The following is a 17911-nucleotide window of genomic DNA, read 5'->3' as shown; positions in this document are numbered from 1 at the left end:
TGACAGAGAACTTTTTTTTTAATGTTTATTTTTGACAGAGAGCGACAGAGTGCAGACGGGGGGGGAGGGACAGAATCTGAAGCAGGCTCCAGGCTGTGAGGTGTCAGCACAGAGCCCGACATGGGGCTCAAACTCACGAACTGCAAGATCATGACCTGAGCCAAAGTTAGACACTTAACCAACTGAGCCACCCAGGCACCCCTTAGTTTTTTTTCAAATGTTTGTTTATTTTTGAGAGAGAGGGAGAGAGAGACCAAGCATGATTAGGGGAGGGGCAGAGAGAGAGGGAGCCACAGAATCCAAAGCAGGCTCCATGCTCTGAGGTGTCAGCACAGAGCCCAGCGTGGGGCTTGGACTCACAGACTGCAAGATCATGACCTGAACTGAGGTCAGACACTTAAGCAACTGAGCCACCCAGGCGCCCCAACAGAGAGGTTCTTATTAGCAGTCCTATTAACAAAGGGACTAAATTTATAAGCACCCATCCATAAGATTGGAATTGATGAGTTAGGCTTGGAAATATCTGATCAGTGACCACCTCCTTAATGTCCTGCCCAGCATTGTGTTAGCCACAAAGACATAAGGTGAGTGCACCAACTCATGGGGTAGTGTGGAGACTACCTTTGGGTTAGCCAGGGTAGGTAAAGTTTCACAAAGAATCTTATAGAAGAGACTGAGTAATGGAAAGGCATAATTTGCTGAACGGCTTCTATTTAGTGGTGAATCTGTAAAGAGAAATCTGATGCTACAATTACTAGAAGACCTTTAAAGATTATGGTTGAAGCCAGTTGAGTAATGAAGTACACAAGGATGTGACTTAATTTCCTGTCCTCAGTGAGAAACACTGAAGAGGACACTCAGTGAATGTCTACTAGCGCTCAGTCTTGAAAAGTTTTGAGTACTTGTTTCTAAGGTTTCATAAGACCTCTATATTGCCTGGATATAGGATTTCAGATTCAAATAGAGACTAGCGGCAGACCTCCTTTAATTGAGAGCATGGGCTTAAAATTCTTAACACAGGGCCTGGTATATAGTAAACACTCAGCCAGCACTATTATTCTTTTTTCAGTAAAAGCTTTTAGTTTGTCTCTTAATCCAAGTGCTGTATGAGCCTAACACAATCTCTTGGGTTTGGACTGCCAATTTACATGTCTTTGGGGGCCAGGGAGTTGGCAGGAATAAGTTAGACCAGATAGCAGATGATGAAAAGGAGTGAGGACTGTAGTCAGATGCAGAAGGACTTTAGGCCTGTTAGGAAGGCCAGCCATGATTCAGTGGCAGTAGGCTCTGTAGCACTCCAGTTGGAAATGCCAGTAGTGCCAGATACTTGTATTTTCTAAGGAAGCCAGAAATCTTGAATTTTTGGAGACAGTAGTTCTTTCATAGCATCAACTATCATAACCAGCTTTCAAATTTCACCAGTATTCAAATTTCACCATTAGATCATTTTTTTGAAAACCATTTGTTCGCTCAAATCACAGTTCCAAGTTAGGTCCATTGTATGAATGTTCTTTTAAGTTTTATTTTATTACAGGTTTCGTCCCTCTCTTTTATCCTTGCTATTACTACAAAAATTTTGTGGAAGAAATCATTTGACTTCTAGAGTTACCCACAATCTGAAATTTGATGACTGCATCTTATGATGCTAGAAATCTGTATTTTTGTATGAAGTCTTCCAAATTTAAAATGTTGAGCTAGCCAAGCAAAATATACTGTGTTTTGGGGTCTGATTCAACCTGAAGGCCACGTACGTTGCAATTTCTATGTTGAGTTTATCTGTAAAAGGAGAAAAAAAGCACCAGGAATTGGGTCAGAAAAACATCACATTAGTATTACTATTTTGAGGCAGTGTTTCATTCTCTCTCTCTCTCTCTCTCTCTCTCTCTCTCTCTCTCTGTCTTACACACAGAGCGAAAGAGAAGAGAGAGAAATGGAGAGTAGAAGAGAAGAAATGGAAAGTATCCATTTTACCCCTACCCTTTCCCCATTTCAGATACTATTTCAGACTTGTTGGGTTAAACTGTGCTCATCAAGGTACTGGGCTCAGACACATGGCTATACAAAGGCTCAAGCAGTGCCTTTTCTTCAATAATACACCCAAGTTATATCTGTTGAGGGGCTTTATCAGACTTTTCTAGTTCTTTCTTCACGGGAAAGAAGTTTGTACAGGGACTGAATTAACCAGGGGTATTGGGTATTTATGCCTGAGAGTGGTGCACATCTTGTGGGTGTTTGGATGATGCCAGTCATCCAGAGGAAATTTTTAAGATCCATTCCAAGTACAAAACCAGTATGTGTGCTTTTCTTTCAATAATAAAAAATTTTTTTCATCTATTTTAAAAACCCATTTTTGTTAGGAAAAGCATTACGAGTATAAAAGTGTTTATAGGAATCTATGCTAAAATGTTAACCATTAACATTTATCCCCGAGGAATTTTCATTATTTGGTGATAGCTTAAACCTCAAGGGATCAGGAAAACTTATTTATTCAGTAACTATTTAATTTAACTTCTCACTAAATGTACTAAATATTAAACACTGAAAAATTATAAGGAACTTGATGCAGTTTTGTTTTTTCCTTTTTTCCCCCTTCCTCTACTAGCTGGATATGAACCTTAACGAGGAGAAACAGCAACCTTTGAGGGAGAAGGATATTATCATCAAGAGAGAGATGGTGTCCCAATACTTGCACACCTCTAAGGCTGTGAGTCCTAGGGCAGGTACCCATGACGTGGGAGACCCTGTCCTCATATTGGACCTGTTTGTTTTACCAGTTCCTTAGAACATTGTGTGTCTACATCAGTCTTTTATACTGTCGTATAAGTCTATTCATGTTTTACTCTCATTTGAGTTACCATTCTTAACATACTTTTTGCCTGATTCAATCTTCACGAAGTCTATGGGGAATGGGATGGGAAATTATGAGTCCCACAGAGTTTGGTAGTATTTATGATGTGTGTCTGCCTTGATATTCATAATGTAATGACTGATTCTAGTCCATTTGCTGATTGGGTCCAGTGTTGATTAATCTCTCCATATGCTCTATCTAGGGCATGAGCCAGAAGGAGAGTTCTAGGTCTGCTATGATGTACATTCAAGAATTGAGGTCAGGCTTGCGGGATATGCCTCTGCTCAGCTGCCTAGAGTCCCTTCGTGTCTCCCTCAACAACAACCCTGTCAGGTGAGGATTCTGAAGTGGTAACAAGAATAAGAGCCCAAAGTTAGTGTTTACTGGTGGAGTCAGGATGTCTGAGAATTCTGGATTGGGAGTAAAGAGTTGCCAGGTAGAATTTGGGCAGTTATCGATTATTGATATTGCATTGTCTCTGTCTATTCCTTACAGCTGGGTGCAAACATTTGGTGCTGAGGGTCTGACCTCTTTATTGGACATCCTTAAACGACTCCATGATGAGAAAGAGGAGACTGCTGGGTGAGGACTTCCAAGTTTTGACATCTTCCCAGTGGAGGGTAGTGGGGAACTTGTCTGTATGCTCTAAAGGAGAAAATGGCAATAAAATGAGAAGTTGTGGACCAGGAGAATATGCTGTTAGTTGAGAACAAGGTTTACCTAGGGCAAACTAGAGGCTGAGGGATGATTACAGATGCACGAAACGGAAGAGGAACATGGTGATAACACATAAGATTGTGGGTCTCGTAGCATAACTTACCCTATCTGGAAGTGGGGTTGGAGTTCATCCATAGCTGTCCTGGGACCTGGTCTGGCTGGGACCTGAAAGTCTTAGAATACACTTGATGAGTTTGGGACTGGCTTTATGATAGTCTTCAAGGTTGGGATAGTTTGGGGGATACCTTCGACTGTCTTAGGCTACCTTGAAGCCAGTCTGACCCACCGTGACTTTTCTATTTCCTGGGATCTTTCCAAGACAAAACAACAGGCCTATACCTCCTGAATGTACAAGCTTGAAACCTTTGAAGTAGTGAGGCAAGCAGTAATAGATGGGATGTTATCTTGATGGAGTTAAGCACTTAGAAGCCTAGAGGGAGTTAAAGAGGAGATTTTAATGTAGTATTAAGTTCTTGGATTGCAGGATTAACCAAAGGTCTTATGGTGGCAATGCCTCTTCAGCTACCTGTTTTTGCCAGTGTTTCAGGGCAAAGTGGTATGTACTAGAATTTACTCGGCTACTAATTGGGGATGTTTTGAAGACCCTTGTTTGCAAGATTGAAAAGTCAAGTGGCAGAGGAGTATAGAATAAAGGGAATTCACTGATTATGTCTTCTACACACAGAGGCTACGATAGCCGTAACAAGCATGAGATCATTCGTTGCCTGAAAGCTTTTATGAACAACAAGGTGAGATTTTTCCTATTCTCATTCCAACCCCCATCATGATCCCTGTTCTTTCTTTTCTATTGGCAAACTCCAAAAAAGGACTTAGGAATAGGAGGTTCAAGACTTGTAGCATTCCCTTTTAGTGTTACAACTTTTTGATTGTCACCTAAGTATGTTTCTATGGACCTTTTTTCCTCCAGTTCTGATGTCTGTTTCAGAAGGTAGGTTTGCTTTCCTTCCTCTTTTTATACTTTGTTTTGCTAATTGAATTTCCTGACCTGTGTTTGATTTTGGAAGGTTTATTTTATTCTCTGGTTATTTGTTTTCCAGACTGTTTCTACCGTAGAATCTTTGTTTTTTTTCTTTGTTTAGTATTTAATTTTTTTTTGGAGTTTGTTTATTTTGAGAGACAGAGCGGGGGAAGGGCAGAGAGAGAGGAAGAGAGAGAATCCTAAGCAGGCTCCACAGTGTTGGTGCAGAGCCTGATGCAGGGCTCGAGCTCACAAAATGTGAGACCATGCATGAGCTGAGCTGAAACCAAGAGCTGGATGCTTAATCGACTGAGTCATCTGGGTACCCCTGTCTGTTTAGTATTTAAACTCAGGGATCTCACAGTTTGCTTTTGAGTGCAGATATATCTTCCTCATCATTTAATTTTTAAAATACTTAAAAATTTTTAAATTTTTAATAAAATTTTTTATGTTTATTTTTGATAGAGACAAAGCATGAGCCAGGGGAGTGGTAGAGAGAGAGAGGGAGACCCAGAATCTGGAGGAAACTCCAGGCTCTGAGCTGTCAGCACAGAGTCCAACACAGGGCTCGAACCCATGAACCATGAGATCATGACCTGAGCCGAAGTTGGATGCTTAACCAACTGAGCCACCCAGGCGCCCCCTCATTGTTTAATTTTTTTATAATTAATTTACTCCATTGGATGGGAGGGGGCATTAAAAAAAATACAAGAATTAAAGACTTTTGTTCTTGAAGACCTAGAATTGTGTTTGATTTAGTATAAAATTATTTTGCTATGCTTATCTCTGTTTAGCTCGGGAAAGTTCTACCCCTGTGTTAGTTTGCTAGGGCTGCTCTACAGAGTATTATAAACTGGACTAAACTGTATTTAACAAGAAATTTATTGTCTCACAGTTCTTAGAGGCTCTAAATCCAAGATCAAGGTCTTGGCAGGATTGGGTCCTTCTGCGAGGGCTGTGAGGGAGAGTATGTTCCATGCCTCTCGCCTGGCTTCTGGTGGCTTGCTGGCGATCTTTGGCATTCTGTGGCTTTCACATGCATCACTCCAATGTCTGCCTTCATGTTCACAAGATGTTCTTCCCATGTGCATGTGTGTGTCCCCACGTCTCATTGTTGTAAGACAGTAGTCACACTGGATTAAGGGTCCACGTTATTCTAGTGTGACCTTGTTGTAACTTAACTAATTACATCTGCCAATGACCCTATTTCCAAGTAAGGTCACATTCTGAGGTACTGGGGATTATGACTTCAACATATGAATTTAGGTGGAACACCTTTCAATCTGTAACAACCCTGACTTTGTCCTTGGTTACTTCCTGTCATCATTAAGCCTCCCTTCTCTGTTCTTGTCCTACTAGTTTGGAATCAAGACCATGCTGGAAACAGAAGAAGGAATCCTGCTGCTGGTCAGAGCCATGGATCCTGCTGTTCCCAACATGATGATTGATGCAGCTAAGCTGCTTTCTGCTCTTTGTATCCTACCACAGCCAGAGGACATGTATGTGACTGCGTTTTCTCCTACATTCTCTTTTTTTACCATCTTCCCTAATCTAGAGGAAAATTGAGTGGGTGTCCACTTTGTCTTAAATACTAGGTAAGACCATATCTCTTCGAAGATGTGAACACTGTGAATCTTTTTTTTATAAGTTTATTTATTTTGAAAGAGAGAGAGAGAGACAGCATTGAGTGGGGGAGGGGGAGAGAGAGAGGGGGGGGAGGGGGAGAGAGAGAGAGAGAGAGAGAGAGAGAGAGAGGGGGAGAGAGAGAGAGAGAGAGAGAGAGAGAGAGAGAGAGAATCCCAAGCAGGTTCCACAGTGTCAGTGCAGAGCCTGATGTAGGTCTCGAACTCAAGAGCCATGAGATCATGACCTGACCCAAAGTCAAGAGTTGGATGCTTAACCAACTGAGCCACCCAGCCACCCCAACACCGTGAATCTTAATGTTTAAGAAAGACTGTAACTGCAGGGGCACCTGGGTGGCTCAGTCGGTTAAGCATCCAACTTGGGCTCAGGTCATGATCTGATGGCTCATCAATTCCAAGACCCGCGTCGGGCTCTGTGCTGACAGCTCAGAGCCTGGAACCTGCTTCGGATTCTGTGTCTCGCTCTTTCTCTGTTGCTCACCCACTCACACTCTGTCTCTCTCTCTCAAAAATAAATAAAGATTAAAAAAAAAAGACTGTTAGGTGTGTGTCACTATCATCAGTGTACTTCTGGTTATCAGTGGGATAGCAAAGCATCTCCTAGGTCTCCATTAATGTCTGTAGGACATTAATAGGACAAAGCTTGCTTTTACTTTTTTGTTTTTTTAATTCAAAAGTAACACATTATTTTTTAAACTCAAACAATATGGAAACATATAAAGTAAAATTTAACAGCCTTATCCCTCTAGTAAATCTATTCTGCAGGGGTAGCCAGTGTTAATGGCTTGGTACAATCTCATTGATTTTTTTTCTAGCATAGACAAATATATTGTCTTTCCTTGATTATGAGATACCTTCTGTTGCTCCAAAAGATGCTATCTTAGAACGAAGGAAAGATGTAACTTTTCTGTAAAACAAATCACATGCCTAGGATAGATTTTTATTTTTGTGGAGCAGTTTGGTTTAATACAAACAAAATCATACCATTCATTTCTTTTTACCTTTTTTTTTTTTAAATATAACAGTTGATCTTGGACATTTTTTCTCTGTGGGTATTTACAGATCTACCTTATCATCTTAAGTGGCTATTTAGAATTCTATAGGATGTATATCCCACAATTTATGTAACAGTTACCCCATTGCTAGATTTTTTAGGTGACTTTTTTTTTCTTAGCACATTCTGGCCCCTGCTCTAGGTGTTAAATTTTACTATTACAAATGATGCCATAATGAACATCCTTGTACATATATTCTTTCACATTTATGCATTTATGTTCGGTAAGTTTCTAGAAGTAAGCCAAATGTTAAATTCATTAAAAACCGGTACTATTAAATACCCCTCCAAAAGTGGTACCAGTTGATACTCCATAGAACAGGTGTCTTAATTTGTTATCTATAAATAGGAGTCTAGGAATGGGTTTTAGAGAATACATTTTTCTAAGGAGATGGTTCTTAGCTTTCAGCAGATTCTGGCTCCTGACCTAGGTGATGAGGAGAATAATATTGAAAACCTGGGCGTTGGTAATGTTCTTTTCCTAACTGATTTGTGCCACTGTATAATCTACCTATTGTGCTTGTGTGTGTCAGGGCACCTGGACATTTCTCTCCCTTTCCTTTTTCCTGGGCAGGAATGAAAGGGTTTTGGAGGCAATGACAGAAAGAGCTGAGATGGATGAGGTAGAACGCTTCCAGCCATTGTTGGATGGATTAAAAAGTGGGACCTCCATTGCGCTCAAGGCAAGTATATCCTCTGAACTGTGCCCAATAATAGAATTCAAAATGGAAGGACTTAAGTTCATTTGATGTTTTAATAGAACACATGGAATGGTTCCCAGGTATAGGCATCCGTCAGGGGAACTGCAGGTTTGGTTCCAGAACACTACAATAAAACAAATAGGTCAATAAAGTGAGGTAAATGAATTGTTTGGTTTCCTAATGCATGCATATAAAAGCTATGTTTGCTCTGTACTGTAGTGTATTAAGTGTGCAATAGCATTATGTCTACAAGAACGGTATTGCTAAAAAATGCTCACTATTATATGAGCTTTCAGAGAGTCATAATCCCTGATCACAGATCACCATAACAAATAAAATAATAATGAAAAGCTTTGAAATAGTCTGAGAGTTACCAAAACATGACACAGAGACCAGAAGTGAGCAAATGCTGTTGGAAAATTAGCACTGATATACCTGCTTAACACAGAATTGCCACAGACCTTCAGTTTGTAAAAAATGCACTATATATAGAGCAGTGCAATAAAGTGAAGTTCAGTGAAATGAGGTGAGTCTGTATATATTTATTTTATCATTCAGGATTTGCTCTCTAAGAAGGCAGAGAGAAAGCAGCTCTCCGTACTATGAGCTGGTGAAAGGGCATGCTCTCTCTTTAAATGCTGGGAAAGCCAAGGCCTAGTACAGAGTATACCATCAAATCCTTGGAATCATTTAGACTTCTGAGCGACCCAGACCTGGGCCCAAATCAGATCTAAATGGCGCCAGCAGAAAGTTGTTCTTGTAGTTTTGTACTGCATCTTCTGCGTGACATCTGGGGTCCTCAGCACTCATGTAAAGAGAACGGAATCTTGATCTCTAGCAGATTACAATGACATAAGTGCCGAATTTGCTTATTTTAGGTGGGATGTCTACAGCTGATCAATGCTCTCATCACACCAGCTGAAGAACTTGACTTCCGAGTTCACATCCGAAGTGAACTGATGCGCTTGGGGCTGCATCAGGTGTTGCAGGTGAGATGCAGCTCTTCATTAGAGAGGCCAGGCTGCTTGCTGTCTGCTTTGATAGCTCAGTCATCTCTGGGGTCACTTTCGCTCTCAATTTAAGAACCAGGTTGAAAGGCTTGGGTTTCTGGCTGGCATAGGATGCTTCTGGGTTCCCTGATTTGTACTTTGATCATTGACAGGATCTTCGAGAGATTGAAAATGATGATATGAGAGTGCAACTAAATGTGTTTGATGAGCAAGGGGAAGAGGATTCCTATGACCTGAAGGGACGGCTGGATGACATTCGAATGGAGATGGAATATCCTTTTATGGACTGGGTTCAAGACATACGAGACATTCATTATAGATCCCTGCATGAAATGGTGTGGGGTAATGACTCTGAACAGGGTATCAGCCTGTGTGTCTTCTCAGTAGGTGAGGCAGGTGTCTTTTGATTGCTGTGGGCTTTATTTACCTCAGCATGGACCAAAGAAATTAGGAAAGGTGATCTGAGGGTTGCTCAGCATGGAAGTAGCCATCAAAACGTGTATAGACTTCCTAGAACATAAGAGCTTGGTTTACGAAGGTGTAGAGCTGGTTTTTGACGCACATTCACAAGTCGGGGAATAGGCTTGTCATTTGCTTTCTTGTGGGTGTCCCTGAGACTGACAGAGGAAGTAGTCTGGCTATGTATCACTATTTGACACACGTGACTTGTGGGTAGTGATCATTTCATTTCTGTCTACTGCTTGATCTTCAAGCCAAGTACTGGGAATCCTCTGTCTCTGTGTATAATACCACCCAACTCACTGGTCCCTTGGCCTTAGGAAGTTTACGGAGCTTAAAGTTTTGGGTAATGTTTACAGGGGAAATGGCTGTTAGAATAGAAGTGGCATCTTGGGACTTTTCCCAAGAGTTGGGCAATCGACCTGTCAAACAGTTTCTAAATATATGCTTTCCTTAGCCTCTTCCCCTTTTCCACTGACTTCAGTGAAGTTTTCCAGATTCTCCTAAACACAGTAAAGGATTCAAAGGCAGAGCCACACTTCCTGTCCATCCTGCAGCACCTACTCTTGGTCCGAAATGACTATGAGGCTAGGTAAGATGGTATACCTCTGAGAAGTATTAAATTTGAGCCGAAGTAGAGAAAAATCCTTAAATTCAAAGACTGTAAAAGGAAAAAGAAAAGACAAAGGTTACATTTAATTTTCAGTCAGATATATAAAGAGTTGTCAGTTGTCCTTTTAATCTGACTGAAGGGCGGCTGTATGGAAGAGATCACAGTGTATACCATAAAGTGTCCTTCCCATTTTGGAAATGGGAGGTGGGTGGGATAAAGATGGTAGCAAAGGGAGGAACCCACTTAAGGTTCTTTCAGGTTGCCTAGAAGTAGAGAGTAAGCAGTAGTGCTGTCTGTCACAGAAAGGATCAAGCCTGAATTTTGAGATGGGAAATTATTGGCATTAGGAAGCGGATGGCAACAAGTTTTGATTATCTGAAGTAGATGGAGTAGCTGCTGTAGAAGAGGGAGTTGCCTAGCCTGCCAACATACTTCTGTTAGTTTTACGAAAAGGTCTTCTCTGGAATAGTTATCCTCAGGTCCCTCATTTATCAAAGCAGTTAACTTTTCCTGATCCTGATTGTTTCTGAGAATTGTATTTTGGTTTTCCTTTCATAACCTTGTTCTGTTTCTTCCATAGACCGCAGTACTATAAGCTGATTGAAGAATGTATTTCTCAGATAGTTCTGCACAAGAATGGGGCTGATCCTGACTTCAAGTGCCGGCACCTTCAGATTGATATTGAGGGGTTGATTGGTAAGCATATTCTTCTATCTGCCTCCTTAAAACATTGTTTCTACCTTTCATTTTGTGTCTTTCTCCAGTGAAAGTTTCATGGAAGGTAAATTCCTACTCTCCAGGTATTTCCATTTGTGTCCTTAGGTGATCATCAACATCTGTGTTAGGAATATACAGACCTTTAGTTTATTTCTGTGTGAAACTAAGAATGTACCACTACTCACACATCGCCCCACCTTTTGAAGGGAGTTCAGCTGTCATCTGACTCCTGGTCTCAGAAGTTCATAAGTACCACTGGTAGGCACTCTCCATGCTGCCCAGCGTGGCGGCCTTACCACATCACAGGCACCCAGAAATTCTGTGTTGAGCTCAATAGAAAGTTTCATTTCTTTGTTTAGTGCAGAACAGTAAGAAGTATAACAAAAGTGAGAAAATGGACAGAAGACTGCCATTATATTGAAGGATTTAGGTAGTGAGAGGGAAAGACAAGAGAATTGGGAACTTTACTGATTCTTCTATTTCTTTTCAGATCAAATGATTGATAAAACAAAGGTGGAGAAATCTGAAGCCAAAGCTACAGAGTTGGAAAAAAAGGCATGTATGAGAGATCAAAAAAATTGGGGTCTTTTTTTCCCTTTTTAAGGATTATGTTTTTTTCGGACATGTGAAACTGTTACCTGTGATACTTAGCAAACATTCAGCACACAGTAGCGGTTCCTAGGAGAAACCTTTCTGGTATAGGTTAGTCACTGGAGAAACTAACATGGATGTGATCCAGAGGAATTGGTGGTACACAGTTCTTGATCCCCTGGGTAGGACAGGAAAAGACAGATGGCTCTCATGAATAACAGTGACAGTTCTTGCAGTTTTGCTGGCATCTCAGGCCTCTTATTCCTAGAACAACAGGAATATGTGTGTGAATTCTTTTTTTCCTCTTTAGTTGTTACAGACTCCTATTGCGGTTGATGGGGGTTTGCTCCTAGAGGCTGCTGAGATTGTCCACCATAGCTGCCCTGGTGAAATGTCTTAACAGTGTTAAATTTCTTTAAAATCTTAGGTTTATTTGATTGCTTGGTTTTTAACTGAAGTATAGTTGACACACAATGTTAGGTTAATTTTAGGGGTGCAACATAGTGATTCAGCAACTCTATACATTATGCTGTGCTCACCACAAAGTGTAGCTACCATCTGTCATTATGCAACACTATTACAATGCTATTGACCATATTCTCTCTTCTGTGCCTTTCGTCCCTGTGGCTTATTCATTCCATAACTGGAAGCCTGTACCTCCCAATTGCCGTCATCCATTTTGCCTACCCCCCACCCCCTTTGCATCTGGCAAACACCTGTTTGTTCTCTGTATTTATGGGTTTGTTTCTGCTTTTTTTGTTTGTTGATCTGTTTTCTTGTTTTTTTGGTTTTTTTTATTCCACACGTAAGTGAAATCATACAGTATTTGTCTTAGGTTGTTTTTGTTTGTTTTTGTAATTCCCCAAATTAGATAGACTGTGGAAATGATCCCTGGTTTCCCCCTTCTTTAACCTTGATTTTAAGGTCAAAATCATGGTGGTCTTTTTTCCCAGGCATTCCCTGGGAAAGTGAGCTCTCTAAAAGCATTGGGACAAAATAGTGAATTTTGGGGAATAACGCTGTGCTTCTTGCTGGAATGGAGAGCTTACAAAGAGCCTAATTCCTTTCTCCTTTAGCTGGACTCAGAGTTAACAGCACGACATGAGCTACAGGTAGAAATGAAAAAGATGGAAAGTGACTTTGAGCAGAAGCTCCAGGATCTTCAGGGAGAAAAGGATGCCTTGGATTCTGAAAAGCAGCAGATAGCCACAAAGAAACAGGACTTGGAAGCAGAGGTGTCTCAACTCACAGGGGAGGTAATGCCTGAGCGGGGGAGGCAGAGTGACCTCTGAGCCATCAGCAGCCTCATGATAGGCCTGTCTGCAGCAGGAGTCAGACACCTTATTCCTCGGGAGGGTTCAGCTATTAATAGGTAATCTAGTTAGATAGTGCATGTTTTAAAAATTATTTACTGTTTTTTGTTTTATTTTGAGGTAATACATAAGATAGAAAATTTGGAAAACACAGACAACGTAGAGAATAAAAGGAGTCACAGTACTACCCAGAATTAAAACTAATGGTCTTCTAAGACATTCAGGAGTAAAATCCAAATTATCTCTTCACATATTTGCTAATTTTCTCTTATTTTAGCTATTTCTGGACAGATTTATCCCCATACTCTCTTTGCAGTTATAAGTATTTATTTTTTTAATGTTTGTTTATTTTTGAGAGAGAGAGAGTGTGCACCTGCGCTAGTGGGGAAGAGGCAGAGGGAGAGGGAGACACAGAATCCAAAGCAGGCTCCAGGCTCTGAGCTGTCAGCACAGAGCCTGATGCAGGGCTCGAACTCGGGAACTGTGAGATCATGACCTGAGCTGAAGTCAGATGCATTAAGTGACCGAGCCACCCAGGCACCCCTGCAGTTACAAATACTTAAATATGGTATCTGATAAGTTGATCACTTACATGGTTTTATCACTAGAATATTTGATTTGCTTGAACTTTGTATTTTCTAATTAAAGGGAGAATTTAACATAAAGGTTGAAGTTGCCTTTTTAATGCAAAGCATGCTAAACTAAGAACATGAAGACCTGAATTCTAGTTTGTGTCCCTAAATATCTGTGACTTTAGGTATGACTTGAGGAGTCTGTCTGATTACTTTCAGTGTCTGTGTGTGTAAAAATGAGAACTTTGGATTAAGTAATTTTGTAGGTCCCTTCCAACCCCAGTAGTCCCTGAGTGAAGGGAGGAGTACTTCCATTGTTGTTGTTCCTCTAGGTTGCCAAGCTTTCTAAGGAACTGGAAGATGCCAAGAAAGAAATGGCTTCTCTCTCCGCTGCCGCTGCCGTTACTGCTGTAGCCCTTCCTAGCAGTGCTCCTGTCCCCGCCACCCCTCCTTTACCTGGTGACTCTGGCCCTGTTACTCCACCCCCAGCCCCTCCTTTACCGGGGGTGGTTAGCATACCCCCACCAGCTCCTCTTCCTGGAGGTGGTACCATTCCTCCTCCACCACCTCCCCCTCCTTTGCCTGGGGGTGTTTGTATCCCCCCACCCCCTCCTTTGCCTGGAAGTACTGTTGATATCCCCCCACCCCCTCCTTTGCCTGGGGGTGCTGGCATCCCCCCACCCCCTCCTTTGCCTGGGGGTGCTGGCATCCCCCCACCCCCTCCTTTGCCTGGGAGTGCTAGTATCCCTATACCTCCTCCTTTGCCTGGGGGCACTGGTATCCCCCCACCCCCTCCTTTGCCTGGGGGTGCTGGCATCCCCCCACCCCCTCCTCCCTTACCTGGAGGAGTAGGAATGCCCCCTCCTCCTCCCCCTCTTCCTGGTGGTCCTGGAATCCCTCCACCCCCTCCATTTCCTGGAGGTCCTGGAATCCCTCCACCTCCACCTGGAATGGGTATGCCTCCACCTCCCCCTTTTGGATTTGGAGTTCCTGCAGCCCCAGTTCTGCCATTTGGATTGACCCCAAAGAAGCTTTATAAGCCAGAAGTGCAGCTCCGAAGGCCAAACTGGTCCAAGGTGAGAATTTCTGTCCATTTTTTTCATTAGTAGATATTAAGAAACCACTTCACTTTCCTACTTTGTGCCCGTCTTCCCTTTCTTACGACTAACATCTGTCTTCAGGTTCTATTCATGCTTCTGCTTATTCAGCACATGTTAGGCGTCTTCTGTATGGCAGACATCACTTCGGAGAGTTCTTGGAGCCCTATTCTCTGCTACAAACCCTAAACATATCTTTAAGTTAATGTTTTTGGTCTTTTTTCTGAGGTTATGAGTGCCATGGTAACAAACAGTTTGGTAATAGTCATTTCACCAGTTTGCGAGCTGCTGACAGTAGTGCTGATCTGGAAAGATGTGGCTTTTGGATACATCCTGATACCTCTCTCTGCCATCAGTGAGTTACAGAGGACATGTTTGCATGGCACAGTATTTCCTCCACTGTGCATTTGAGGCCCCTGTGATTTCTGCATTAGCCTTCTGCTTAAAGAAACCAAGTTAAAAGAGCCTAGTGATACAAAATAAACTAATAAACTCATAAACTAATTTGTCATAGTTAAATTGTTTTTTTCCGTTTGTCATAGTTAATAGCTAAATTTTTGGGAAAAATATAATGTAGAGCAAAGGAAGATGTGAAATCCTCAATACTTCTAAAACTAGAGGACTTGAGGTTAGGAGGAAGATAAGTAGCATAACTGAATCTAGTTCTTGAATAATCACCAAAAAACAAACTGGAAGCACTGTCTCCTGATCCTACCATGAAGAGTGCAGCTCCTCTGTGTCTTGGATTAGTCTGTTTTGCTGAGAACCACTACCCACGTCTTCTGCATGTTAATCCATTTTCCAGGTTGGAAAGTACAGAGCTCAGCTTAATAACTCAACACTCTGCCTTTATCCACAGTTTGTTGTTGAGGACCTGTCCCAGGACTGCTTCTGGACAAAAGTGAAGGAGGACCGTTTTGAGAACAATGAACTTTTCGCCAAACTTACTCTTACCTTTTCTGCCCAGACCAAGAGTGAGTACCTTCCTCTTTCATGCCCAGGGCCAGGATAGGACTTGGAGTGTCCTTTAAGTGGGTTTTCCATTCTGGGTGAGGGTTGAAGAGAGGTGGTTTTTCCTGTTAGGAAGGAATTAAGATATTTTTGTATTCTGGGGATGCTGAGGTTGAGAAAGAAAACTGTTGCATTTTGGTATTTTTCCCCCAGTTTGTTTTGTATATGGGTATTTTATATCAGTATAACTTGTTGGGGATATGAGATTAAGGTGACAAGAAGCTCAGTCTAGGCCCCTGTTAATAATACCCTTGAACGGATTCTGACACTGTCTTTAAGGTGCCATCCTAGACCTACACTCATAAAGGGTTGGGTGGAGTTTTGAATAGCTTAGGTGATTGAGTGACTGTCTATAGTAACAGAGCCATGTGTGATTCTTTTTTTTTTTTTTCCCTTCCATTTCTTTTCAATATTTGATGTTTTCATGGCCATTTTCCCTCCAGCTTCAAAAGGTAAGAATACAGAAGAGCCTTTTAATTGAGTATCTTGAACATTAGAGCGAGATGAAGCAGATGTAAAGCGATTTCTCTTAAGAAGACTGAGAGATCGGGGATTGATATCTCTACTGCAGTTTTTTGTTGTTTTTTTTTTTATTAATAGTCCAGAAGGCTCAGTACCTGTGATGTTAACTGACAGGGTAGAAAGTTACTTTAAGTCCAGGCTGCCACACCTGAAGTACTAATACTGTTACCTTACATTTCTGTTGTGTTTTGTAGTCTTCTACCTGCTTTAACATGTGTTACTTCTTGGATCTGCAAAGAAGCCTTAAGAGATAAGCAGGATGCATATTATCTCCATTCTGTAGCATGTTTGGAGTGAGTAGGTACCTTGCCCAAGGTTAAATGACCAGATCTAGGGATCTTGTCTACTGGTCCATGTTTTTTTTTTGGTATAAATTCTTGCTTCTTCACCTTTGTATCTTCCCCTTTGTTCTAGAAGAACTGATCTTTTTGCCCTCTTCTTTCTTCACTTCCTAATTTTTGTGGTTTTGTGCTGCCTTATGATGGGGCCCTTTTAGTTATTTCCCCTGAAGAATACAGTATTTGAATTTAATGACAATTATAGCCCACTAATTTTGTATTTCCATCTGAAAGCTTTTTTATTTACTTAGGGGTATATTATGACCCTAGTGATGGAAACTAAGTGCAACTTTTGAGCATTTCCCCATCTTCTGTCTGCCCTCCTCCTGCCCCTTTATTTTATTCCTTAAGTGATCTGAGGGGACCAAGCTGTACTTTCTTATAAGGAGCCTAACATTGCTAGGTGTCTTTGGTGGTCCCTAGATATGTGCATGTATCTGAGAGTGTGAGATCGCTGTGCTCAGACTTGACATGTTGCCCTGTCATTCAGGGCAAAGTGGCCTTGTATTCCAGAAGAGCTGTCATCTTCTGAACTAAAGCCCAGCACAGTGGATTACTTCCACCCTCTTAGTGAAAAATACCATGACAGTGACAACTTACCCTACTCTAGTATATCACCAAAGACTAGTTGACAGAGAAACTCAAAATCAAATGATTTCCTAATTTGTAAGGTCACAGAATCTAGCCCTTTGTTGGCTCTGGCCTAAGTTGCTTTCTTGCAGCTGTGCTCTGAGTGCCACTGTGCATGCATACTGGCTGGACCCCTTTTCTCCTGCCTTGGTCACATCCTACTTCTGTACACTCATATTACTGTTGATGAGAGTGGGATTTTCTGCAGTTTAATGGTTTTCCTTGGCATTTTATTCCCCCTGTGAATTGATAGATGGTATGTTAAAAATACCCAAGGCAGACTTTACCTTTTGTCATTTTCAGCACCGTAACCAAACTTTTTAATGATCCTTCAGTTCTCAGGTTCTGCCCTAGAAATGACATTCTTTTCATTTAAGTTTCTAACTTTCTACCAGCCTTGGTTCTTTTTTAAATTTTCTTTAGTTTGGTTTAATGGACTATTGATTTTTGTGTAGTAATAATCCTCACTAGTAGATTGCTGAGTGCACAAGCAGGGGAGAGGCACAGAGAGAGAATCTAACTCAGGCTCCATGCTCAGCACAGAGCCGGACACGGGACTCAATCTCACGACCTTGACATCATGACATGAGCCGAAATCAAGAGTCAGACACTTAACTGATTAACAGGCACCCCTCTAGCCAGTCTTTAAATATCTTTAGTTTCAGTTACCATTTGCAGCTGTTAAATTGGCACACTGTCTTAATGTCCCTGTCTTTTCATTAGGAAACACTTGAGGGTGTGTTCTGAAAACTACAAAATCATGAGTTTTCCAGACATTCTAAATCTTAATGATTTAAAGAAATTCCTGGGGGAGGTTTTATTTTCTCTGTCAAATATAATCCTAAGTGCTTACTGTTTACCCAACTCTAAGTTACTTATAGCACTCAGATGCACCAGGACATTTCTGCTGCTTGTTGCCCATGGTACATCTATGTTTTCATTCATTTCCCCCCAAAAAAGAAATGCCTCCCCATTTTAAAAATAATTTTTTCTTTGGATTTTTAATGTTTTACTGACTTTAATGTCCGATATTTATTTTTTTCTTCTCTGTTTGCCTGCTTTTTTTCCCCTTTGAGTTAGTCTGTAAATCTCTGGT

General features: G+C 41.3%; 1 protein-coding gene and 1 long non-coding RNA gene across 6 annotated transcripts in view; one reads left to right on the top strand and one right to left on the bottom strand.

The window, feature by feature from the left end:
• DIAPH1 (diaphanous related formin 1) overlaps window positions 1-17911 on the top strand; it is a 102842-nt gene that overhangs the window by 28038 nt on the left and 56893 nt on the right. For 3 of the 5 annotated variants that reach the window (XM_027042967.2, XM_027043003.2, XM_027042990.2), the window contains 15 exons: window positions 2603-2704; window positions 3051-3181; window positions 3344-3430; window positions 4251-4314; window positions 5904-6043; window positions 7816-7924; window positions 8821-8931; window positions 9105-9223; window positions 9887-10003; window positions 10605-10720; window positions 11232-11296; window positions 12409-12588; window positions 13550-14293; window positions 15174-15288; window positions 15769-15777. In XM_027042967.2, coding sequence (XP_026898768.2) covers window positions 2603-2704; window positions 3051-3181; window positions 3344-3430; window positions 4251-4314; window positions 5904-6043; window positions 7816-7924; window positions 8821-8931; window positions 9105-9223; window positions 9887-10003; window positions 10605-10720; window positions 11232-11296; window positions 12409-12588; window positions 13550-14293; window positions 15174-15288; window positions 15769-15777 — 2209 coding nt within the window. The remainder of the gene's footprint in view (window positions 1-2602; window positions 2705-3050; window positions 3182-3343; window positions 3431-4250; window positions 4315-5903; window positions 6044-7815; window positions 7925-8820; window positions 8932-9104; window positions 9224-9886; window positions 10004-10604; window positions 10721-11231; window positions 11297-12408; window positions 12589-13549; window positions 14294-15173; window positions 15289-15768; window positions 15778-17911) is intronic. The other 2 variants (XM_053222231.1, XM_053222226.1) reach the window with 1 other exon arrangement.
• LOC113594817 (uncharacterized) lies at window positions 3377-5905 on the bottom strand. The gene is made up of 3 exons (XR_003415262.2): window positions 5438-5905; window positions 3669-3738; window positions 3377-3493 (listed from the first exon to the last, which is right to left on the bottom strand). It is a non-coding gene; the product is annotated as an uncharacterized LOC113594817 (long non-coding RNA).

Source organism: Acinonyx jubatus, chromosome A1, assembly GCF_027475565.1.
Source record: "Acinonyx jubatus isolate Ajub_Pintada_27869175 chromosome A1, VMU_Ajub_asm_v1.0, whole genome shotgun sequence".
Classification (NCBI taxonomy): domain Eukaryota; kingdom Metazoa; phylum Chordata; class Mammalia; order Carnivora; family Felidae; genus Acinonyx; species Acinonyx jubatus.
Note: the sequence above shows the minus strand (reverse complement) of the source record. Positions and strands in the feature narration are given on the sequence as shown.